The sequence below is a fragment of the Syngnathus floridae genome, chromosome 6 (assembly GCF_059516105.1).
Source record: "Syngnathus floridae isolate MCC-2025c chromosome 6, RoL_Sflo_1.0, whole genome shotgun sequence".
In the NCBI taxonomy this organism is placed as follows: domain Eukaryota; kingdom Metazoa; phylum Chordata; class Actinopteri; order Syngnathiformes; family Syngnathidae; genus Syngnathus; species Syngnathus floridae.
This window is the reverse complement of record NC_142418.1, coordinates 13,727,125-13,752,148: the sequence shown is the minus strand read 5'-3', so window position 1 is coordinate 13,752,148 and position 25,024 is coordinate 13,727,125. Positions and strand designations below refer to the sequence as shown.

Sequence of the window (25,024 nt, the reverse complement as noted above, 5' to 3'; positions counted from 1 at the left end):
TACCTTGGCCTAAATAGTACAACAAATACATTTTAAAATATGCATTTCTGCAGAGGATGATGTGAGCCGATAGTGTTGTATGTAAAGTTTTATTACCACGTTTGCATTTGCTTGTGGAACATACTACTTTTTTTTTATGGAATTGTGCAATGGTTTTTCCCACCAGTTGACTTTGATGGAGTCATGGAATGTGATAGTTATTTGCATGGCATCATATCAAAATGAAAGCTATTCCAACAAAGGTACTCGCGGGTGCTCTTGCTCCACTCTCTCTCTCTCTCGCTCGCTCATCCCCTTACCCCTTACCCTCTCTTAACCTTGTAATATATATAAAATTTCAGTATCGGCGATGCTGTCCCTGTTTTTAACACAACCAAAATACGTGTTGTTCCTGATCTTTAGAAATAACATGGGTCACATTGTCTCTCTCTCTCTCTCTCTCTCTCTCTCTCTCTCTCTCTCTCTCTCTCTCTCTCTCTCTCTCTCTCTCTCTCTCTGTGTATCGCCTTTAAAATGATGTATTATACATGAAATCACGTCAAACATTGACAAAGTTAGGCAGCTAAAATGTTGGCAGTTTGAAATCTCTGGTTTTGAGGACAAATGCGTTTAAGGTTTTGCCACATACAATACTTTCAAAGCTCCATAGCAACCAGTGCCCCGGAAAAAATATTGATCCCAAACTATGAGGAAATGGACCACTGGTAAATTCTAATAGCAAGTCAAGACATCATCTGATATTTTAACCTCTTAGAATCTGAGGAAGTTTGACATCTCAACAGGTGAAATTGTGCAAAATGCTTAAGGGCAAGATCTGAAAGTCTTGAAAAACTACACCCTCTCTTTTTTTGTATAGCGTCAACCATGTTTGGCTAGTCAAACATCTACAGCGATGTCAGTGATTTGCAAATAGAAACCAATCACCTTTGGAATTTCAGTTCCACCAAAACCTTCTTCACCAAGGGCGATTTGTGAGTTTCACTATGCATGTGAACCTCTATGATGGACAGGAACTGCTACATATTACCACAAAATAGTCACAGCTCAACATCCACACAAAAGGAATATACGTGTGAGGCATTTCTCCTCATTTGACGTAGCCTGTTTGGATTAGTGTCACCAGCTAGAGGCCAAACCTAAGCCTCGGGCGCTAAACACAAACTGTGTGTACATGTGTATGTGCGTCGTGAGGCCAACAGGAGACACCAGATTCTTCACCAATTAACATCATCAGGACACCACCTCTGACATTTAGGATTTGTATGTTCTCTGTCATATCCTTGAGCACCAAATCATCTTCTCTGAGCGGCGAAGGTTGGTGAGGATTTGTACACGGCACGAATGTTGATTTTTCGGCAGCATTTGTAAGGTCGTAAACGGTCACAGACATACAAACATTCAAATTATCAATGAAAACGACATTGTGTGAAGGACAGATAGACCATAGCCAAGTGTTAAGACTAAGCAGTCTGCTAAAATGGCCAAAGCTTCATTTGAAGGATGTGGTTGGACCAGAGCTACAAACTATTTTTTTTTCTCAACCCTTTCCAACTTTAAAGAGACTATTGCAAAGCACAACTGGTTTAATTTTCACAACTGCACATCTATGGTAAAGTAAGCTTCGTTAGCCAATTCTAATTGCCAATTAGAACCTATTTTAATCACTCCACCAGTGGTAACAGACACATAGCTATTGTACTTTGACGATTCATTAAACCAGGGGTGTCAAACTCGTTTTTTTGGCGGGCCGCATTGTAGTCATAGCTTCTTTCGGAGGGCCATTATGACTGTCAACCCAAATAAATGTATGAGCACCTCATATTATATACAGTAAAAGCTACAAAACAAACTGACAAATCACCTGTTTTCAAATCAGACGAGTAAAAACTGGTGAAATATTTTAAAAAAAGATATTATTAAAAGTGAAGACAATTTGCAATTCTAGTAACGACACACAAATTTGATGCACAATTTGTCTTCGCGGGCCACATAAAATGATGTGCAAGTTGCACTAATAGAATACAACAAAATAAGTTCGAAGTGCGTATACTTTATTAAAAGGTACACTACGCTGCCACAGACATGTTGCAAGCCGACCACCAATTTCCTCATCAGTGATTCAAACAAAATGGCACCACAAACGACTTCTCGTTTTCCTTCATGCGACATAGTAAGTGTTTTGTTTTTGTTATACAAGCTGTAGTCACTGAGCCAGCAAATTTGTGATTGGGTAATTTGTCTCCTTCCGATGTAGCCGAAAGTGTGTGAGAACATTTCACTAGTGTGTGTAGAAGGATTTCAGTTGTGTGCGTGAGAACACATTTCAATTGTGTGTATTAAAGCATTTCACTTGTGTGTGAGGTTTTTACTATAGTATGTGAATGTGTTATATATATATATGTACACACATACACATATATATATATACAGATATATATGATGGTCTTATAGTGCACCATGAGCAACCCTTCACAAATTAGTTCCATTAGTGAACTTGACAAAAAAAATATGATGGATTCACAGTTGTAATGGCAGCATGTTACTGTACAGTACATTGACTTTGTGCAGATTGTCAGTGTGAGCTGTCATAGTGTATTGTCGCTAATGTTGATGAGCATTAGGATGATCTGTAGGGGGCATGATTTCCCCAAAGCAAGATTACATCACATCCTCCCCCTTGCGTCCTTCATGATGATGTCTTTCTAAATTGGCATGACAATATGACATGATGGGAACCTTAAAGGAGGAGAAGAGAAAAATGGCAGTCCAAAGTCAGAGTGAAGGAAAACAGCATAATATTCAAGCGAAGCCAATGTAGAATAATTCAACCATTATGATTAAGGAAAATATTATTTACTTTTTAAATGGTATTAGTTGACACAGGGCTATTCTTCATATGTTTAATGTAAAAAAGATATATCTATAATTCACGGACTACTCTATATGTATGCAATAGGGAAAAGTGTGGTTTTTTGGCATTCTTTATTTTTGTGAGGAATTAGCATTTTAACATGGCTGAAAGCTCCATCAAGTCGAGCAGGCATGATCCGGCTCCTTGATGAGTGAAATAAACAACAACCTCATTTCTTTTTCTTAATTGAATAACTTTTTTAATGTCCTTTCGACAGATGCATATCTGAGGTCAAATGTTACCCACCGTTACAATGGAAACTGAGGCTAGTCACATGCTCGAGGCAGCTCTGGAGCAGATGGATGACATAATTGCAGGTATGAAACAACCTAATATTCTCATGAACGGTTTATCTAATCCATTTAAGCTATTCCAGTTTTACCCCAGAACTGAATATTATTCTCCTCTTCTTCTCTACCACATACACCTCCAGGTTCAAAAGCAACAGCTTTGGAGCTCACTAATGGCGCGTATGACCTTGGTTCTGTCGTGAGCCACACCCCTCTGCGGGTTATTCAGTTAGCTGTAGACCTCAAACTTGCTTTGGAGCTCCAACCAAACCAGGAAGAGAGAGAGCGCCTCAGAGCACAATTGCCCACAGATACAGCGGAGGCTCTCAAAGACTGGCTCCAGAGTGGAGATGTGAGTACGTCGCGTACGTCCTTGAATGTCAAATCCTGCTCAACTGTCATTTTTCATATGTCAGGGCAGTGGCCTGCAGAGGGCAGGCCAACGGGGCAGCCACAGCAGTTCTTTTAAAACCTCACCAAACAAAAGAAAAAATTCAATCATATTAACTTCTGGATTGTGATGCATTTCAGAATCCCCTTTTGGCAAATGATCCAGTAATCAATCATTGAGTGTTTTCACAGTCCAAAGTCTGTCAGTTGCAGTCCGGTTAGACAGGGTCAGCTGGATGGTCAGAGGGAGGTGAGGAATTTTGCTATTGTGCAACAGAAAGGCTATTTATTTCCAGCACCATGTATTCTTTTTGTTCCTTGTCAATCTGCTATTTATTTTTCATAAGCGAATCTATATGTCAAATTCTTAGTAAATTGGCCTTACAGATTTGAGGTGGGGGTTCAAATCCAGGCTCATGCCTTTCTGCGTGGAGTTTGCATATTCTCCCTGTGCTTGTGTGGGTTGTCTTTGGGTAATCCAGCTTCCCCCCTCAATAAAAAAAAAAAAATATGCATGTTATCTTCATTGACGACTTCTGATGATTTGAATCAGAATGTGTGTTGAAGTGGGAATGCATCTAAAACAGGATGGACTTGCTGACCCCTGGTCTAGAAAGTTTCTTTTGACGTTGGCCTTCTCAAGTGTTGGTGGCATGTTACCGTCATGCACCACATGAACAATTCTTGGCGCGTTGAGCTTGACTAAGCGGGCACTTGAGGCAGAAAAATGAATGGTTCAAGCATTATTTTGAACCGAGGTATGCACGTTATCAGGCCCTAAACATGATAACAATAATAAAAAATTAACGGAGGGTTAGCTTTGATGAATACTTTAGCCTTTGTAATGTATGTTAAGCACCACAATTTCTTTCTCCAACTCTTTTTACTGGTACAATGGAAAACACTGTGAAAGAGTGGCTGCATAAAGTTTCCCAAAGAAGTGGACTATTACCAATTTCCTGTCCCTCGGCCCCTTTGCTCTAACCACTGGTTTTCCTGCGTGTCCTCTCACAACTGCTCTTGTTCATAATAAGCTATTTCCGTGGTCTCTTTCATTCTTTCGAATTTAAGGTTTCATAAACTTCCATTTGTTTTTACTGGTTGAGAGATATAAAACTGTTTTTTTTCTTTTGTCTTGTGTTGACCTGCAGAGGCTGCTGTTTTCTCCCTAGAAAGCAGTTCGACAGGATGTATAAGATACTTTAGTTGGCTGAAAGAGAAAGGTGGATCCAGTTTAGCCGCTTCTAAAATCCTGCATTGTTTCAAACAGAAGTTGATCCATCTTTGTTTTTCAACATCGAGTAAATGAGTATGAATTTATTGTGCAATGGACCCCCCCTCTAAATTGTCATAACATGCGTCTTCAATTTGATATCCATTTTGAACATTAAGTACTTTGCATTATTTTCAGGCAACCTGAGGATGTTTCTGCTAGATGCTATTCACTAAGGTTTTTTGTATTTAATATTTTTTGTAGCACTAAATTGAGTAAATAAATAAGCTAGTTAATAAGCAAGGTTTTTTTTGTTTTTTTTACAAAAACATTCATATTGGTATAACTTCAATAATATGAACAATCTGAAGAGCTGTTTGGAGCCGAAAGAGCCAGCTAAAAGAGCCGCTTCTCTAAAAAGAGCCAGAATTGACACTTTAAGGCCCCACCTTAATCCTGCAGCTCACCACATATCTTGTGACGGTCTATCACACTGAACAGTAAAGTGAAGGGTTTCTCGAAAAAATAGCTGTCTACATTTTTTTTTTTTGCTTCTGTAAACATTGTTAATTGGTCACAATGATTTTAGCCTCTGTGTTGAGTTTTCACTCGTGCTCATACGAGAAGGTGCATCGTGCAGGTAAATTGCAATTTTTGCCAGTGGCAGTAGCAATTATAAATTCAAATTCCAGCGGAATGCAGCTTTAAGGGGAAAAACATGATTTTCCACAGCTGATCTTTTATTGGCAGTTTTTATGAATGTCGGTCTCCTCCCTTGATGATGTCATGAGATGAATAACTGACAGTTTCTGAGTGGCTCCATAGGGGGCACAGAAAGGAAACCAAAATATGTTTATGAGACAAAGTGGGATTAAAATAAGAACATTTATATCACGTTTACACATGTGAATCGATGAGACTTGTATGACATGTTTAGCAGATGTGTGTGGCAGCAGGCGCGTCTGAGAAGCTGACTTTGAACCAAGATGGTCACAAACAGATGACAAAACAGCCAAAACCTTTTTGACCACCCCCTCTTTCTGGGCTTGGCCATTTGGCCGCAAGACAGACTGCAGCAGGGCAAGAAGGAAGCTGAGAAAATAGTGCATGAAAGCGAAGAAAGCAAGGAAGGACTATTTGTTGATAAAAGGGTTAAAAATGAACACAAACAGGGGAAAATCGAGGGACAGAATGTAGACAAAAACAGGTCAGTCTTACTGAAGAAGATAAGAGTAACAGGAAGAAGAAAGACTGGGAGGGAGTTTTCTGCTCAGACAGCAGAGATCTTTAAAAAAATGATAGTGAACATTGAAGTCATGCGTTTTCACACTTGACATTACTTTCTTCAAACTTAAGACTTACATGATGTCGGCTTGGTCTGAATACACACAAAGGGAGAGAGGGAGTGAGTAAGAGAGAGGGAGAGAGAGGGAGAGAGAGCCTCACATTCTAACCAGCTGAGATAAAATCCGAGAGGAAATAGACAGGGCAGAAATGGGCTGGGAGCATGGAGACTCCCATTGATGTCTACAAGCACTTCTCGTGGCTCAAAAAGGTAAGTGTTTAAGCTTAAGTTGATCATTTCAGTGTGATGTCGATCAATCACACACAATGCTGAATCTGTACTTTCACAAGACCGCATAAAAGGAAAACTGTGGTGATGAAACATCGTTTTTCCGCCAATTCATTTTCTAGCTTTGATGCATGATGTCATTATGGTCAGTCTTTTGTGTCTTTGTTGTTTTTTTAACTAGTTTCCAATTTCATAGAATTCTCGGGATTTGCAGGAATGCATCACCAAGGCCATGGTATCAGGTTAGGCGAATTATCCATCAGCTGATTCCTGTTGACAAAGCCGCATCTGTGATACTACTGCAAGATCCAATCATTGACAGTCTTGAAGGAGACACACAAAATCTGCCCTTGTAGCTTGAGAGTCACATTTGTTTACAGGACTAACACAAGATTTTCCGATGACGGCAGTAGCTTTTGGGCTTTATCGTTGTTGTCGGACACATTGTTTTTATCGTGTAATGTAGATTGTGTGTCTGGTAGTGAAACCTTGGTTGTAATTCGGACGGAACTAGATAAGCAGAATTGCTCCAACCCGATTCCCTTTTTTGACAAGTCATGTGAAAGAAAATGTGAAATGAAGTTTTGATAAGCGTGTTGTACTTGCCGAAATAAACAAAATCAAATTAAAAAAAAAAATGTTCATAGCATTTTAGCAAGACAGTCGAACATCGATGATGGTAATTCATGGTAAATGTTATGTGCCTGAAGTTAAATCTATGACTGAGATTATAATAATGCAGAATTCGGAATGAACTATGTTAAATGAGGGTCCAATAGTCTAGACTTGGAACGTTGGGGGTTGATTTAAAAATCGTTTTGCAGACTTTTCATCATATATTAGTCCTCATACACGACATAAGACTTCAGGTCAGCATGCATCCAAATAATATGTACTTTTACAAGACAACATAAGAGGAAACCTATGTGGTGGCCTCTTCTTGTGGCTTTATAGCAACACATGGAAAAAAAAATGGGCTGCCACACTGTAGGGTGTGCTTCCAAAGTGTGTTTTTGTCGAATCCAATCTTTTTATATACATACCAAAGCCGAACTTCTAATGTGAACGCAATTTTTCTGTGAAGTGACAAGCATACATATACAGCATGACATCATATGGCACCCAGTGTTTACAGAAGTGTTGCCCCCCCCCTCTTTAGGTCTCAGTCATGACACATTTGTTCTTTTGCAGCCCCCCCGCCCACATGTAGTATTTGTCAGCTATAAAGCATTTCAGTACGTACTGTTTTATGCTCTTCTAAATGCAATGGCTTTCACGCCCAATTGTTTTATCAAACAGTTGTGATGTTTTTGGATGAAATTAGAGTTGACCTGCAATATGAAGATAGCCTACCTAGCCTAGTCAACAACTCTAGAACTTTTGAGATTCACAAGCAGTGAAATAATTACACGTGAAGATTATTGATCTGATTCTATTATTTATCTAAAGTACAAGGATAGCTATCGAAATATTACTGCAGGAATGCGACACTATTTTGTGCACTATTGTCCATATCCTGTGTGTCGAAAGTGGTGTGATAGACAGGCATTGCGTTAGTTGTGTAAATGGGGTGCTGCATGTTGTATTTTTCAGCATTCTTTAGCACTAGTGTCATACATTGCTCCACCCATGATGTAAAAAAAAACATTTGTTGCATGTACATTGCACAGCTTTTTGAAAGGCAGTCAACAGTGTTGGAGCATTTTGAAACCCATCGTACATCCCATGTCGACTTCATTTAATATAAGAGGTTTAGATCTTAGATAGGTTCGGAAATATGAGCCCGTCCTCAAAAATACTTTCTTTAAATTGAACTTAGGTTGTAGTAGTTTGTGGAAAGGCAAAACCTTTGACAGTTGTCACACAAGCCGACAGGTGACAGAGAAATATTCAGTTTTCTTTTATCAGTCCCAAGTGCCATTGACAGATTATTTTAGTCTGCTGAAAGTGTGTGATTGACACACACATGGATTACGTCCAAGTATGCAAAGTTCAAATGGATGTAGATAGGTCAAACTACAATATTAAGGCTTAACCTCACATACCAGGATTCCTATCAAAATTAATTGTATTGTTCATATAATCATCACAAATATCACTTAAGTCATCACCCTATCTTTCGCCCACCCTGCAATTCATATTCTGAATAACTGCCTCCTTTTGGTCACTAGAAGATTGTCAGCATGATTTGTTTAAATCCTAAATTTGGGATCTTCTCAATTAAAAATTATCTTTTAAGAATTAAATTAACATTTTCCATGGCTAAGAAGTTGGTAGCCTCAAACATAAAATATATATACGTATATATAAATCTTCAATTTGAATTCCTAGAATGTTTGTGCAACAGCAAATCCTGCCTGGTTGTCTTGAGGTGCAATGTCTGAATGAATAAGACTTCTTATGACGTTTCAGCAGGCTACCTTGTGCTTTGTGAAAGACTTGTTTTTATGTGAGTAGCCCTTACAGCATGTCCTCAGAAACATCTTGCACTCTAGACACATTGGTGCCTTTGACATTAAAATAAAAACAAATCAAGCACCTTGTGATCCTGATGCATTCAAATTGCCCTAGTGATAGCACAATCTTTTTTCCAGTTGTATAACACCAAACATTAAAACAAGGCACACTAAAGGCAATCACAAGCTCTGCATTTATTTTCATCTCGAGTAGAATGTTCTGGAGCAAAATCCTTATGGGTTAAGCTACTGCTGCCTCCAATCCTGGCCACTCATCTCTTAACTTGATTAACTCTATGTTCTTAAATCCCAAATTTTGATAAGCAGTAAGAGTCATAATAATCGTTGAATCTTTTTTTGTTGATTATTTTTTAGAAATGTAGTCAATGCTGTGCAAAGTGTTGATGAATCAAGTCTCAACATATTTAAGGCAAATTGCTCAGTGGCAGGGGCATTGTTGATTCAGTCTCTCAAGTTCATGATGTTTAAAGAACAATAAGACATCAGCTAGGAAATTGCAATTTAGTCAAACATCAATATGTATAGAAACATCATAATTTCCAAGTGTTCCTTGCTACTTTTTCTAGAAATTGCTTCGGGTTAGGGTTGTTTGACCTGTAGACAAGATTCTCAATCAACTATTTCGTTAGGTCAATAGACGATGAAGATATAATCACCTCAACTGACATACTTATATTTCTGCTCTCTGTGTTTGTCCAGGTGAACCTGTGTCCTCCTTCCCAGAATGAAACCTACCAAGAGAGACTGCTCCGTCTAGAGGGTGACAAGGAGTCCTTGGTTTTACAGGTGAGCAATTTTTTTGTGTCGTGTGTATGCACGCGTGCACGTGTAAATTTACTTTTAATATTATTTATCTCTAAAAAGATGAATTCACTTGTGTTTGTGTTGATGCAATCATTGTAAATGGGATTAGTCTGGAAGGGTTGGTGCCACACTTGATACACATCTGAGTTCCTGGTTGTGAAGATTATACGTTGCTCCAAATAAAACATGCCTGAACGCCTTTGACCCATTCAAGCATGTACTTGCATTCACTGGTTGCTGTTAACACCAGATGACATAGTCACCAGACACTTCTTTCACCTTAATAGGTACTTTATGCAGCTTTGATCATTACAATGTTCACCTCTAAATTGATATGAATCAGCTTGGTGTATTTTTTTGTGCACAAACCAAACACAAAACTGACAAAATGGAATTCTCATTGTTTTTATGTGAACACGGTTGCTGAACTTGTTTTTCCAGATTGTCTGTGTGCAGCTCTCACCTGCTTCACTTACAGGCCTACTTGTGTGTACATCATTTGTGCTTTTGTTTTAACACCTAGTGGAAAAAAAGAACATGCATCAGACTATTTGTAATCAACCATGAGACAGTTCATGAAAAAGGAGCTTCACATTAAAATAAATGTGTAGAATTTTGGGCTATACTAGAATGTAATGACCAAAGGTCAAAGTGCATGCACGACCAGACCTACAATTATATCAAACAATGCATGTTGATAGAACATATATTTTTTGCATACTACTGGATAATTATTCGTGGATTTTTAAAATGAATGAATCGAAACTGTCTACATACACACTGTCCTTTTAACAAGCGTGCCTTAGGTTAGAAAATGGCTGCGGGGTTGACTCTAATGGGAGTTGAAGTGACAGTGAATCAGCTACTGAGGAGGAATTCCACACAATTTCTTAGAAAGTGGTATGTGTCTGTCTGTTTGCATGTCTGTAATTTGTAGGCTTGGCAGGATGTGAGTGTCATGTCATGGGGATTATTGTAAATGTCTAGCTCAGATTCCTTCGCTATAGACTTGCTGAATAATAGAATGGTGTTGTTGAGTTGAGGAATCTCATGTTTGATATTATCTTTTTTTGTTGACCAGAACAAGGGAATGTTGTTATGCAAGCTGGTAAAACGGTGTATTTAGACGTTTTCTGTTCATTGACTACTTCTACTGTGTAAATGTAATAATAAATAATTGTGCCACCTTTAGGTAAGTGTACTGACGGACCAGGTGGAGGCCCAAGGGGAGAAGATCAGAGATCTAGAAAGCTCCCTTGAGGAACACAGACGGAAACTAGCCTTCACTGAGGAGATGCTGCAACAGGTAACACAGACACGGGGAAAGCTGACACATACAAAAACTTCTTTGTGGGTCCAAAACCATGAATGACTTTATTTACACTAGATCCTATACAATTTTAATAAGCAAGTGATTCAGCCATAAATATAGCCAAAACATGTATGAATAATAAATTGCCAAATTGTTGGCAATTGATTGGCAGTTTCAAGAAATTGAATTTAAGATTTTATACTAAATAGTTATATTTCGTATCTCCATCGCCGCAAATGTTTTTGACCTCATCGTTGAGGCAAACGTTTGAGCATGGCCATGCCAGGCTCAACAATAGCACAACTGAGTTTACCAGTGAATCTCTTCTCTGTTCAAACATTACAATGGATCCTTTGTCTTCTGCATTGTCAGCAGTAAAAGTAAAATCTCACATTTGAATACATATCCCACTGAACTACTGTTTATATCTGTTTTTAGCAAGTTTTTACTGTATCAAAAGAAAACGATGAATCACAATCCTACCATGGCGTAAATGAGGTTGGGATCACGTAAATGTGCTCATACGAGAAGTTCATTGTTGTAATCGGGCACTATTATTATCAAATTAAATTAAATTGTGAATGTGGAAATATATGATACAAAACAACAACTTTTCTGTTTAACTCTTGTCTTTTGTTTTTGGAGACCACACTTCAAAAACAATCTATTGATTGCATTCATCAATAGCAAATTTTTATCAGAGTTAATCGATAATTCATTCTGTGTCATCACTTTTTCAAGTGAATGCTCTAATCAATTAACGGTGCCATCTGTTAAATTACAGAACAAATTGTTTATTTCGGAGATCTGTAAAAGCTGGTGAAAAGACGTAAAGGGTGAAAGTTTGTTACATGGTTGTTCTCATTATGGGTTAGCATGGCACACTTATGGCCACAGATTCCTGATAAATTAGGTTTTAACACTGCTGATTATCCTGCTCTAAGTGAGACTGGTGTTAGATTACAAATGAACGGACAGCTGTCATTGCTACGTAAATACTGTGTGTGTGTGTGTGTGTGTGTGTGTGTCGTGCTGGGATCATTTGGGGTTTTTAGCTGTATGTCTGAGTGTGGCTGTGGTGCTGATTTTATTTGCCATGTGCTCTTCATTTGGAGTCTTAGTGAGCTCACTGTGATAAGCTAAAACTGATGTTTCTTGTAGACATCCAACATGGATTTGTAATCTCTTCAATTAATGAGCCTGACAAATTTAAAGCTGTTGATTTTGAAAATCACCCATTATATCACTTATCCATAATGCAAATTTTCACACTTCTACAGTCCTTGCATTTGAAGAGTTGTCTGTGAATAACTGCTCTTGCTACATTCTCATTTGGGTAGGAGCCAACATTCAATCTTCAAATGTTCCTCTTGCTCTTTCGTTTCATTTTTGTCTTTGATTTTTCAAGCAAGAAGCAGAAACGATTAACTTTGTACAAAAAGTGCTGCCAAGCATGCTGGAAAATCTGCAGCTTCACCATCACTGCGGTATGAATGTTATTATTAGGATATGGTTGGTTTCAAATGTCATCTCTGGTGTTGGTGATGTGTTCATGGTGTTCGACGTGATAATCAGAAGCTTAGAAGTGTAGCGAGTTAGAGGGGAGCTTCGCTCCATGCAGAAATTCCCTTCCCTCCCTCTGGGCCAGTTGTAATTCTGATGTTGATGTGGGAAAGCCCCTTGCAGTTAAGGCCTGTCTGCTTTTTTAATGTAAAGAGGGTTTAAGATTCTTGGAGACCTGCTATAAAAAGGGAAGAAAACTATGTGAGTAAAAATCAACACTTTTGTTCCAAACGGCATTTTAACAGCAAAGCCATGCTACAATGGCCACAATGAACCTGTGACCCTATCAAGAGTTACTTTAATCCAAGCACCTCTTTTTCTGGAGGTAAATATAGAAGAAGAAAAAAACAACAGGGTATGGAGTGTATTTGCAATGTAATTTTTACGATTCCATTTTCGATTCCGTTCAATGATTCGATTTTTTCAATTCTCATCGATTCTCATTTGGGGGGAAAAAAAAGACACACATACACACCGATTATGATCATTTTGTTTTATAAATGTAAATATGACATTATAAACCTAAGAGTGAAGAATGCAAACATTCTCCTACAATAGAAATCATCACCTATCGAAAATCAGGGGCTTCTACGGAGGCAAATGGGTGCAAGCCTTTAACTTTGTCACTGCACGATGACATTCCTCAGTTAAACGTTTTGCTCAATTGGTAACGTAGGTTCTCAACGAGAAGAACCGGTTCTCAATTCTCATCCCTAGTCATTGCACACTTTTTTTCTTCTTCACTTTTTGCAATTACTGGTACTGTGGCCTTCTTTCAATCCTTTATTAGTGTGAAATGTATAGCTTGTCTAGATTACATTTGTTGATGTTTTTTCATTGTGATGACAACCTTGCAAGATATACAGGAGGTGTTAGGGTGAGGAGGATGCATCAAAATGAAAACTCTAGGCCAAAACTGAAACTCAAAAAGGAAGAAACCCGGGCCAAAACACCAAAAGAAATGATAATACCTGAAAGCTAAAATAATTTTCTGCATTTTACCTAATATGTGTGATCTCCCTGGTTCCTCCTACAATGATGTCTGCTAACATAAGTATCATTTTTCCAATTAGCTGGAGCAAGACATTGGTTATCAGAGTTTTTAAAAAAGATAATCCATGGATATTTAAATTAGATTTTAAAAAGAAGAATTGAGATTACTTCCGAAGAGCAAATGAAAACACTCGTGGTCAGAGACTCTGGAGAGATGACATACATACACAATTTTGTGCCCACCATCAATTTTTGCTTTCACACACTTTGTTTTTTTTTGTCTGCCATACCATGGAGGCATCGAGTTTTATTAATAGAGCCCTTGACTTGCCTGTGTATGAGTGTGTGTATATTTAGCTTCATGGGGTCTGGGTCCCCAGTCAAGTCTGATTTCTCAGTGTGGGAAGAACACTGAACTTAGGAACGCCTAAACGTCTCCAGTCTTCGCTGTGGTACATTATGTCTCTTATCTTTGTGTATTTTTGCTTTTTTTCCAACTCATCTTATTGATTCTATGTATTTGTTTTTCTCAGGAACTGGTGAGCAGGACGTCTCTGGAAACTCAGAAGTTAGATCTGATGGATGAGGTCTCATACCTGAAACTGAAGTTGGTTAGCATTGAGGAAACGCAGAACACACATCCGCAAGATCCCATGGACACAAACCAGAACAAAGCAGAGGTAGGCAAAGTTCTGCTATATGTATGTATGTGTGTGCGTGCGTGCGTGCTTTTTTAACTTTAATCATTATGTACTTTTAAATATACCAACATAGTAATAATGAGGCTAAACATGGTGTTTGGTTGAGATTATGACATTATATGGTCATCATAACATTTAGATCCTGCTTGAAGGGAGCTTGAGTTCCAACATAATGGTTTATCCTGTCTATTTGTATACAAATGTGTAATATTTGTTTGTTTTTTTTTGTTTTACCTTTGAGGGAATAGGTATCCTGTATTGCTTGTAAGAATCCGCTTTTTTATTCATTTTGATTGGACGAAATTTTTCTGCATCTTACAAGAACCTTTGATGGGGTTGTTATATATTTGAATGCTTGACACAAATCTCATGTTTGCTTGATGTCAACCGTTGGATGGATAAAGTTCCTCCGGGTGCTTATTAGTAATCAAGTGAAAAAGCATATGCAAATCTTTACTTTGCAAGTTAATTTGCTATGTGCGCTCCCAAATTTTCTTCCAGTGCCATTAAAATTTTCAGTTATTGGCCATGGTGCTCTGAGTAAATAGTGTTAGTCTGGACTGGAGCCCCTCAGTTTCTCTGCTTTAAATGTACTGTAATAATGCGCATTTATTTAGTTAGTGGGAAGTGTAACACACAAACACTGACTAAAATATGCCTTAACCAATATTGTTAACGCTGTTTTGCTTGTCTTGTGTGGCATTCACTGCTCTTCCAATCTGCCACAAAGCCTCAATTGTAGTGAGGACGTGTGTGAATGTTACGACATCACATGGCATCCAGAGCCATTGCCAGGGGATTTTAGCCAGCAAATCTGCACTGCTGACTACATTGGTCACCAAATGATGACGTCATGAATGATGTGTGGAGGGTGGAGTATTATTAAACATAACTGGAATGTGTGCACGTATTAATATTTAGAGCGTAAATGTCACTTTGGCCCATATTTGCTTGTTCACTCAGCTGCAGAAAGTGTTGCTCAGTATACACACTTACAAGGGAACAACAAACAAATACTAAAACTGATTACAACCAAAATGCACCGAGCAGTACTTTCACTGTGCATTTTCTATTTCTGGCCAAATTCATATTATGTTGAATGAATCTAGCTATTTTCTATTAGACTATTAACCTAATGGCCACTTTTACTAAAAGGCCTAACCTTCTGCTATTCTTTAATTGAGCTTATTGGATACATACTGTACGTTTGCGTTCACATGCGTACATACAAATTTTGCAGAGGTCCTCAAATAAGCACCAGAGGTTGTTTGGTGCTCATTTTTTTCCCCAATCCAGCAATCTCATTGAAGAAACGGAAAGATATAGATTTGTCATTTCAAGATGAGTGATTAATTGTTTTTCAGCTATTTTTTTTTTCCACTTTGTGTGTGCGTGCTTAATGTAACATAGTACCTCTAGTTCTTGAAAATTTCATTTGTAATTATGATTTCTCAGCTTTTTCCCCAGGAACTGTCCCAGTCTAGCAATCAAAGAGCAACAACAAACTATCACCATAATCAATCACGAGAAAAATGCTAAATAATTGTTGGTTTTTCACTTCAAGAAACTTGGAAGGTTTCAGTTGCACAGTAAATTTGACAGATTTCATAATACATTGTCACAGTACTTGTTTTCACGTCTTTGGGATTGTTTTTCTCTTTGACAGTAGGCAGGTCAGCCATATTTCCTTGGGTTGCGAGGGAAGCAAAAAAGTCCTAGATTCACATTTTATGACCTTGCAACTGACTGCTTCATTTGTATTTTTCTTTATTTCAACAATTTCCTGCTCTACCACCACCCTTGACTTGCCTGCCATGGTTCATTGGCTCCTTCCTCCCAGTGCGTGGTAAATCTCATTAGTGAGCTCCAGGAGCAGATGTGCAGGTTTCAAGAGGAAATCAGCACTCGCATTCAGGAGAAGCGGGCCCTGGAAGATGGTGACACCCAGCGTGGAGAGCCACGTGCTGACCAAGCCCAGGGTCACAGCCCTGTGGTCGGGCTGAGCAGCACAAACCTGAGCCTGTGTGGTCTCAGTTCTTGGAAGCACAACGGAGCACTGACTACAAATGTAGGGAGACTTCATGGATGACTGCTTCTTACCCGCTACTGCCACCCCCCCCCCCCCCCCCCCCACACACACACACACACAAATCTTCGCCTCTCCCCCTTTAACCAGTCCAAACCTGGTATAGAACATTTTCCAGAAAAACTAACAATTGTTGCCGTGTCTGTCGTGTTCATTTCTTTGGGATGTTCTTGCAGAAATGGAGACTTATGGTTTTCCTCATGCTTCCATTCTTTGAGGTGATAGCAAATATCCATAGCAACTCCAAACAGTATTAATTACTATTTATTAACTGTCGCAATTGTGTTCCAGGTCACAGCACCATATAAAATATAGCATTTCTCTTAAAGTGATCGTGTGGCTTAATATGTTGTGTGTATTACTTGCATGACAGAATTTTTGAACTAACCAGGTTTGTAGGAAAGTACTTATCCAATAAATGAAAATATTTTGATATAGAAACAGAATGATTAACTTATAAATTAAAAATTGCCATTGGTGTATAAGATGTGCAGCCTCTTCATGCTCATATATATGATCACTTTGAAGGGTTCTAATTTCCAACTCTTTTTGATAACCGCACGTGCTGGTGGGTCTTTATGGGAGATCCTGGTTCCTGCATTAACCACTGTTTCTGACTGGGGAGACCTTCACAACTGCAATGTGTTAACCTGCTCTTTGAATTCCCTTCCATCTTAGCATGTGCACAGTTTGGCAACAGAATTACCCATTTGTACACCCCCACCCCCTCCGTCCCAATAATTTTATTGGTGAATCATTTTGGGTTTAATTAAACCTGTTTTTCCCGTAGGATTTTTTGCAAGAAGTGAAGAAACTCAAGAATAAAGTGGAGGAGTTGGAGGAAGAGAAGGGACAGTATGAGAGGCAACTTCGAGTCACCAAGGTACATTACAGTCCATGCATGATACACAATTGATCAGGACTGTAATGGTATACGAAACTATATTAAAGGGGACGTCAATTCAAAAAATGTCTTTACAATATGATCTCTGCATCTCCACAAGTCTAAACGTAGTATTCTGTTTATTATTGCATTTGTGAAATATGAATTGGGCAGAAAAACCCACCCGTTTTTATCCATCTCAGGGGACGGCTTTTTTATTTCTTAAGTGAAAATGACATCGCAGTGCCTAAGTGCTCAGGTAACGATCATCACAGGCTGTGTTGGGGAAGTTCGTTTTCTACACAAAGTTCACTTCACAAATTTTAAAATGTACTTGTTCAGTTCATAGTTCTGTTCACCTTTTCTAATCGAGAGAACGTAACTCATGGGAAAATAACAGTGTAGTCAATCATTTTGGCAGCGACTAAAATGTGTTTGCTGCTAGAGTTTATTTCAAATTGCATCTGTCATCTGTTGTAATAAGATATTAGAATGAATTTTCTGAATTCACCATAAAAGAAGGCTTTCTGAAGAAGGGTCAGCAGTGTAAATAGTTTTTAAAAATACCATTTATTTTTGTGTCAGTGTCTAGTACAAACAGAGCGATAAAATAACTAAATATATAAAAATCCTAAAGCAGTCACGTTAAAGAGTGTTAACTGTATGTATGTGCAATTCGCTCTCTTCCACCTAACAATTTTTTCAGTGTCATTGCATCCTCTGTGCTCACATTGCTTCCTTCTCCCCCTCCTTTTTCCTGTACTATCTGCTGTCTTCTCTATAAACCCCTCCATGTGGCCTGCTGTCTCCTTTTCTGCTCCACTGTTCTCGACATTTTGCAATCTCCTCCATCATTACTCTCTTCCTGTGTGTGTGTGTTTGTGTCCATTCTTTCTCTCCCCTCTAGCTCTCTATCTCTTACTCACTCCATGTGTGTTACCAGTCGCTCATGACTCAGCTCTCCAGTCTCAAGCTGACTGTGGGGCACACACAGCTGGAGAAGCAACAGTGGGAAGAGCGATGGCGCAGCGCACAGGTGCCGCCTCTTACTTTTCCTGGCTCCTGCTTTTCTGGCTCTTTTTTTGTGTTCCCTTTCCAACCTTCCTTTTTTAGCGGTGCTCTTGTGTGCGCTTTTCCACCTCTTTCTAATCTTTGCAAGGATTTGAAATGCGTGTTTATCACTTTACAATACAAACCCTTGATTGCTGTTTCTTTATCCAGACATGGTATTTTTTAAGTGGAACTTGTACAAAATTAGAGAACCACTAATTTCGTTATTCATGTTACGCAAGCATTTTCATATGATTGCCACGGGACAGGGACTTTCTCAGAAAAAGACAATGTGGGTTCACAGACAATCAAAACAGTCTCTCTCCCTCCCCAGCAGTTTGTCTGGCTGCCTGCACGGAGCGCATGACGACGTTTAGGTCAGATGTATGCCACCTGGCTGTTCAGACTGTGGGCACATTCCAAAAAATCTCAAACAGATCTGATCACAGACCATATATCAGAGTGGCCCAAGTGAGATTTAAAAAAATAAAATCGCAATTGAGACGTTCGGACTGTCTTTTAAAAATCATATTCAGGTTGCATATGGGCAAAAAAGTCGGGATTGATCTGCAGCGTGAATGTAGCCTAATAACAGTGACATAACATGAATGACAGCCAAACATTGTCAACCAAAAAATGTTGTCATTGATTTTGAAAAACTTATTGAACATTGCTGCTGAACTAACAAAAAAATATAAACATATTCTGCAACTTACCCTGGAGTCCTTAGGAACTGTTGATATTTGGGCTCATCCTCTTAGCCTCTTTTACCTTTCTTGAAATGAATATCCAAGATTAAATTGAATTACAGAAAAGAAAGTGCTGTTCATCAATAAACTTCAAGCAATGAACTTAAAATGAATGATCCATCCATTTGTTGTGGACAGTGTATGTAATAATATGAGGAGGTACATTTGCATGGTTAAATAGTACAGTGGAATAGTTTTTTTTTTTAAGTTTTGTTGATTGGGTCATTATCCTTTTTGGAGGACCCATGACCTCTGGCAGCCATGGCAGCAAAGCCTGTTTCTTTAAATTTGTATACATGGACTAATTTTGCTGATCATTGCGGGGTTTCCTTTTTGTAATGAAAGCATGCTAAAAATGGTGTCCAAAGATACGGAAGACTGACTTAATGATTTTCTTCTGCTCATCTGCTTCCACAGGCTGAAATTTCAGACCTGCAGCAGCTCCTTGCCTCCAAAGATGCTGAGATTGAATGCCTACACACCCAACTTCTGGCCAGAGGCAGCACAGCCAATGACAACGCAGAGAGAGGTACATGCTGATGTCAGCCTGACTGTCACATCGAATCTACAGTTCAGGGAGAATATTGTTAATGTGTGTGAGTGTGTGTATGCACGTCTGTCAACTTGAATTACTTGTGTTTCAACTAACTGAACAACTTATCCATCCTTTGCTGTGTTTTTGGCTTTTTCTTGATTTTATGCTGCCCTCTGCTGTAGAGGAGGTGTACATCAAACATCTGATAAACAAATGTAAGACAAGACCGCCCTTTTGTCGTTGAGCTCTTTCCCATTCAGCTCATGTCTGTTGGACCGGCACAATTTCTGTGTTTACTGTTGTTGAGTCTGAATGTTACTCTTCCCCACTAGATTGTTTTACTATAACTACTTCCCACAACTTGAGTCTCAATTCCACTACTTTGTAAAGTCATGGCAATTACCAATTTAAGGTGCATAAAAGTATGATATTTGATTATTACAGTTACATCAGTTTGAGATTAGGCCACAGCAAAATTTCTTGAGTCATATGCCTAGTCAATGAATCAAAAGATAAACACTTTATAACAAAACCTGTGTTTTGTCTGAGAAATGTAGCCTCTTTTATTGCAAAAAGATCAGTCTTTAAAGAAACTGTTTCATATGTTTGTTGTCATGGTTGTAATTTCCATTCTGCATGTTAATCTGCAAGTCACTGTTTGGCTTTACAGGTTAATTGGACGATTAATTTATTCACTGCCATTGATGGCTATAAACATCAGATATCGTTTTTAACTGGGATGGCAGTGAACTAAGGCAGTGGTTTATTCCTATCTTTGTCCTCTACGTGACATCATAGAAGATAGTTTTGCTGCCTTGCATTTTTTTTTTTTAAAGTACGCCAACATCGTGAAATTAATTTCACAGTTCGTTTTTGTCTCCAATGACAGGTGGTTGCACTTCCCGTCAGCATGCATTTGTTTTGTTTGCTGCGTCATATTAGCATGGTTGTCATATCTCTCACAAACATCATCCAGTCAGACATCAGATGTTTTAATGAACTTGACATGAGCTTGGATTTATGAAATTCACTTGCATGGCTCATGTTTTCAGATCAGGAATACCAGAGGCTGAAGGTGGGGATGGAGTCTCTTTTAGCTTCAAACGATGAAAAGGTAATAAAATACATTTGTACGATTTGAAAGATGATCACTGGCATAATTTGAGAATTCAAACTCCCCAACTGGTTTGCATCAACAGACGCGCCGTATAGAGGAGCTGACAAATCTGGTTGGCCAGTATCGAAAGATTAATGAGCTCATGGCACTCACACATGGTAAGAATATCACCTGGTTAAGTACTGAATACAGTTTGTGCCTTACTGAGTAGAACCTAGTTAACGTTCACATGTTACAGTTTTCTTTTCTCTTCTTTTTATTTATTTTTTCTACCATCCAGGAAGCAGTGAAGAGGAGCTGAGTGGCAGTTTAAAAGTCAGAGCCATTGCACACAAAGCCCATTGTGATATCTACAGGTCAGAGGTAAGGCCATAAAGCATCCAAAATAACCTCAAAAAAGTTAAAATGTTCATATTGTTTTTTATTACATAGCAAAAAAAAAAATTCTCCTTTTCTATACAATAGCACTATTTTTCAAGGGGGAAACCATTTTTATTTAAGAGGGCATGGTTGCTCATGTAACCTTGAGTCTGCCCGGAAAGACTCCAATGTGGAATGTAAATTGGATGGACATTTTATGAATGATGACAAAAGATTTTGTTTTTCCATAGATGTCATCAAGAGGATCTTCGCCACTTATGTTATCCTCATCACCTTACCAGAGAGACCTAGATTCATGGTATACTCCTAACACGTAACATATCCATCGCTTTGGTATCTTGCATGACTGTGGATCTCATACATGTTTTGCGTGCTATTTATTTCAGTTTTCAGAACTCTATGGACATATCACTTTCTACTGGCGATACAACCTTCTTAAATGGATCATGGTGAGGTTTTCCCCCCTTTGTCTTTCATTGATCGCATGTACAAAAAAGAAAGGATGATGACGTTGGAATGATACATAAATATATATGAACTTGTCCTTTTCTTCAGGCATCAGCGCAGGTTGCAGTCAAGCAGTCTTGAGGAATTGCAAAGCAGATCTCTACAAAAGGTTCCCACAATTTGTTCTGATCCTGTTTGACTGCCATTCTGCTGTTATTCTAATTGAACTAATCAATATGAGGCATTGTTAGTGTACTCATAGATGTCCTGCTTTTTAACATGCAAATTTAATTTGTTCTTTCTGCTTGCATGTGTGTATTTGCGTGGGCGCTAGCCCGTAGAGGTCCTGCCAGATGAAAGTGAATCAGACGTAGGGGGAGAGGTACTGGTCTACTGCATGGCATAACACAATCTAACACGCTGCTTTAGAAACAGAATTTACAGTTGTTGATTGCATAACAGTGTTTGGGGAAAAAGAAAAAAAAAAAACAGGGACACTCTTCAGTGAACTGAGGAAACTGCCACATAAGGTCACTTAGGGTTCTCATTTTTTTTCTTGAGCTTCTGTTCCAGGCTGCAATAATTCTTATTATTATTATTATAGTATATTTTGCTACAGAAATTAAAGTTCAGAGACCTTGCACATGTCCATGTAGGACTTTGTTAGCATTGCCAAATGACTACTGCTGTTGTAAATAAAAGTGTTCCATATTTTATAGGGTGTCCATAAGCTATTTTAACAAGTTGAAGCATTAATTACAAAAGCAGTTGATAAGATGTCTGAACCACATTCGTTTCATCGTCAGCCTGATTCGGAATCAGCGCGAAAAAAAATTATCTCAAAATGTTTCCTTGCATCCCTGATTAACAAATGTAGTAAAAATGTGTTGACTAATATAGATACTTCTGTTCATGAATAAAACCATTACAACCAGAAATGGTGCAAAGGCTAGTCAGGTTCTTCCACATCAGACTCATTCAACCAGCATTAAAACTTCCGTTCTACACTGGGGCATTAACCTGTGAAAAAGTCTTCCCAGAATGTTGGAAAGAGAATCAATAAATACAATGTAATTAAGAATTCGGCAGAACTAATAGATCTTGCTCATTGCTTGACTGATGAATTAATCACACCCTTCTTGTGTACTCTAGATATAACTGTTAAAAACTTACTAACAATTATTTTATGGAATAGTTTTTCTTACATTTGACAGGCCAAGCGGATAAATTCCCTTTCCATAATGATACAGTGTATGATCTTGTTTATGACGCACATTCACACACGCGCACACAGACACAAGGGGAGAAATCCACATGAAGTAGCTGTCAGAAGTGTTTAACATCATGACTGCCTCCCAGCTCTTTTTTTCTGTTGGCCTTTCTCCTGTTATTTACTCCTAGCCCCAATGACTTGGGTGCAGCATCCCACATGCACCCTCCTGTTATGCAACAGTACAACATCACGTCATTATCATGATCAAATTGGATGTGTTGTGTGCTGACAAAGGCGAACACTTGACATATTTGCACTCATCAGAATTAGCATAGAGGCATGTTCACTGCACATCGGAAAAGAAGCTACACCTTGCTATATCCTCGAAACACTCTTGAGGCTATGGCAGTTCATTTGACAAAATGTTCAGCCTGCCATTTTAAAAGAAACATTTGTCTTTGGCAGAATGCTCTAATGGAGTTGAACAAGTACCAGACGCTGCCAGGGAAGCTGTGTGGAAAAAGTGAGCGAAGGACCAAGATGAACGGTGACAGAGAAAGAGAAGAATATTTATCTCCTGTAAGGCTCTCGCCTGTCTGTAGCCACGACCAGGACTACAGTCTGAGTGAGTTTCATCTTTGGTTTCATACAATCTGCTCTTTAACTGCTTTCAAATTTGGATCATCTACTCGAATATTTTATAACCAATAATGAGCGGATGCCCAATTCCTATGTATTGACTATATCCTTGTTATTTTGTTGTTGTCTTTCTGTTTTTAACTGTCACTGGATTTGAAGTATCCACTACTTTTCTTCGATTTACTGAACACCAGTGGGCAGCGGCTAAACTAAAGCAAACAATAAATAAATTGGAAATAATAAATAGAGTGTTTAGGTTTGATTGCAGGTAACATCTGACTGAGCAAGTCTGTCACTTAACTGCTGCTTCAACTGCTTTCCACTTGTGCTCTTTCTTATCTTCCTGCCTGCTTTGCTGTTGGACTTTTCTGTTTCCTTGTTTATGGCTACAGTTCGCTTCAGGAGTGCCAGTGCTCCAGTTTTAGGTACTGTATGCTCCACTTGGTAAACCAGAAATTCATCTTCATGAAAAGGAAATCACAAAGACATTTTATCAGCAAATCTGTGTCCATTATTTGTGGAGGATGCATTTCCAGCTCCGAGCCAGAGTCTTTTGCAATGCCTACACTGTGTCGACCATCACAGAATATATCAGGAATGAGCAAGAATGAGTGCACCATGCTTTAAAAATATATGATTATTTTTTTTAGATTAAGTATCCGAAGTAAACACGTATGTTACCTGACATGCCCCATGCTCCCTGTGCCTCATACGGCATGATCTATTCTTGAGTGTGGGTTGTGGAATTAAAAAGCAACTCAAACGATAGCATTTACACGCAATTTAGTGAGCTAGTAAGATCATGGAAGATACTGGAGTTTATTCTAGCACCTCCCTTGTTATGTTTTAGGCTGTGAAGACGATCAAGCCAACAAATTAAGGGCAAACACTGCATGGTGTGGAGTGACCTCATTATTCAAGCTTGTCCTCTACTCATATGAACATGCCTATTGTGGACGAAGCCTTATGCACAGATAATTCTGAATATCTGCTGAATAAATATGAATCACAAACTTTGTGAGTCATTTTTATCAAGTTAGCGGCATTGCACCCGCCTAAGGCTTGTTTGTACAATCAACATACTGTAGAGGTCCTTTTGGGTGTGACTAATGCCCGCTCATTTTTTCTTCTCACTTTTTACTAACCTGGCTCAGGATCTCCTGGAAAGTATGATCTTTACTATACTGGTGGGTATTGCATAATTAATCTGTGCATCGCTATTACACAAACATACACTTGCTTTTCATTTTATCGTAAATTAGTAATTGTGTACATCTATCTGTAGATGGCCAGTGCATATTGTTGATATGATTGCAAAAAGAGTCCATAGTATTGTAGAAGTTCATGCAGCAAAGTGGAAGCATTTTGCTCATTGGACTGGAGTTGTGCATGTCCCGTATGGGAATGGTTGTCTGTTGCAAAACAACTAATTATAATTGTAATGGACAAATATTTTAAAGGAGTCACTCTGCAGATGATAACGTAACACACAGCCTAATTAATGTTCCTCTTTTTTGTTCCTATTCGATAGAATGTTCAGAGCAACTAGAAGGGTGTATATTGTCAGAGCAGTCACCTCTATCCTCTGAAATGAACTCTGGGCAGCACTCTCCTATGTCACCCGAAAACAGGAAAAGCCAAAGAGGCATAAAGAAGCTCTGGGGCTTGTAAGTAATCATAGTCAAATTACGGCCTTC

At 38.6% G+C, this 25,024-nt stretch overlaps 1 protein-coding gene across 13 annotated transcripts in view; it reads left to right on the top strand.

The window, feature by feature from the left end:
* ppfibp2b (PPFIA binding protein 2b) overlaps positions 1 to 25,024 on the top strand; it is a 32,645-nt gene that overhangs the window by 3,273 nt on the left and 4,348 nt on the right. For 2 of the 13 annotated variants that reach the window (XM_088378079.1, XM_088378078.1), the window contains exons 2-21: positions 3,129 to 3,228; positions 3,345 to 3,553; positions 9,554 to 9,640; positions 10,851 to 10,964; positions 14,060 to 14,206; positions 16,068 to 16,295; positions 17,104 to 17,196; positions 19,413 to 19,524; positions 19,713 to 19,745; positions 20,583 to 20,644; positions 20,730 to 20,805; positions 20,928 to 21,010; positions 21,259 to 21,326; positions 21,415 to 21,477; positions 21,584 to 21,644; positions 21,810 to 21,857; positions 23,154 to 23,313; positions 23,720 to 23,752; positions 24,482 to 24,514; positions 24,859 to 24,994. In XM_088378079.1, the coding sequence (XP_088234205.1) occupies positions 3,147 to 3,228; positions 3,345 to 3,553; positions 9,554 to 9,640; positions 10,851 to 10,964; positions 14,060 to 14,206; positions 16,068 to 16,295; positions 17,104 to 17,196; positions 19,413 to 19,524; positions 19,713 to 19,745; positions 20,583 to 20,644; positions 20,730 to 20,805; positions 20,928 to 21,010; positions 21,259 to 21,326; positions 21,415 to 21,477; positions 21,584 to 21,644; positions 21,810 to 21,857; positions 23,154 to 23,313; positions 23,720 to 23,752; positions 24,482 to 24,514; positions 24,859 to 24,994 (1,928 nt within the window). In that variant the 5' untranslated portion in view covers positions 3,129 to 3,146. Of the gene's footprint in view, positions 1 to 217; positions 243 to 3,128; positions 3,229 to 3,344; positions 3,554 to 5,838; positions 6,360 to 6,496; positions 6,620 to 9,553; positions 9,641 to 10,850; positions 10,965 to 14,059; positions 14,207 to 16,067; positions 16,296 to 17,103; positions 17,197 to 19,412; positions 19,525 to 19,712; positions 19,746 to 20,582; positions 20,645 to 20,729; positions 20,806 to 20,927; positions 21,011 to 21,258; positions 21,327 to 21,414; positions 21,478 to 21,583; positions 21,645 to 21,809; positions 21,858 to 23,153; positions 23,314 to 23,719; positions 23,753 to 24,481; positions 24,515 to 24,858; positions 24,995 to 25,024 lie in introns of those variants that run through there. The other 11 variants (XM_088378080.1, XM_088378083.1, XM_088378082.1 and 8 more) reach the window with 11 other exon arrangements.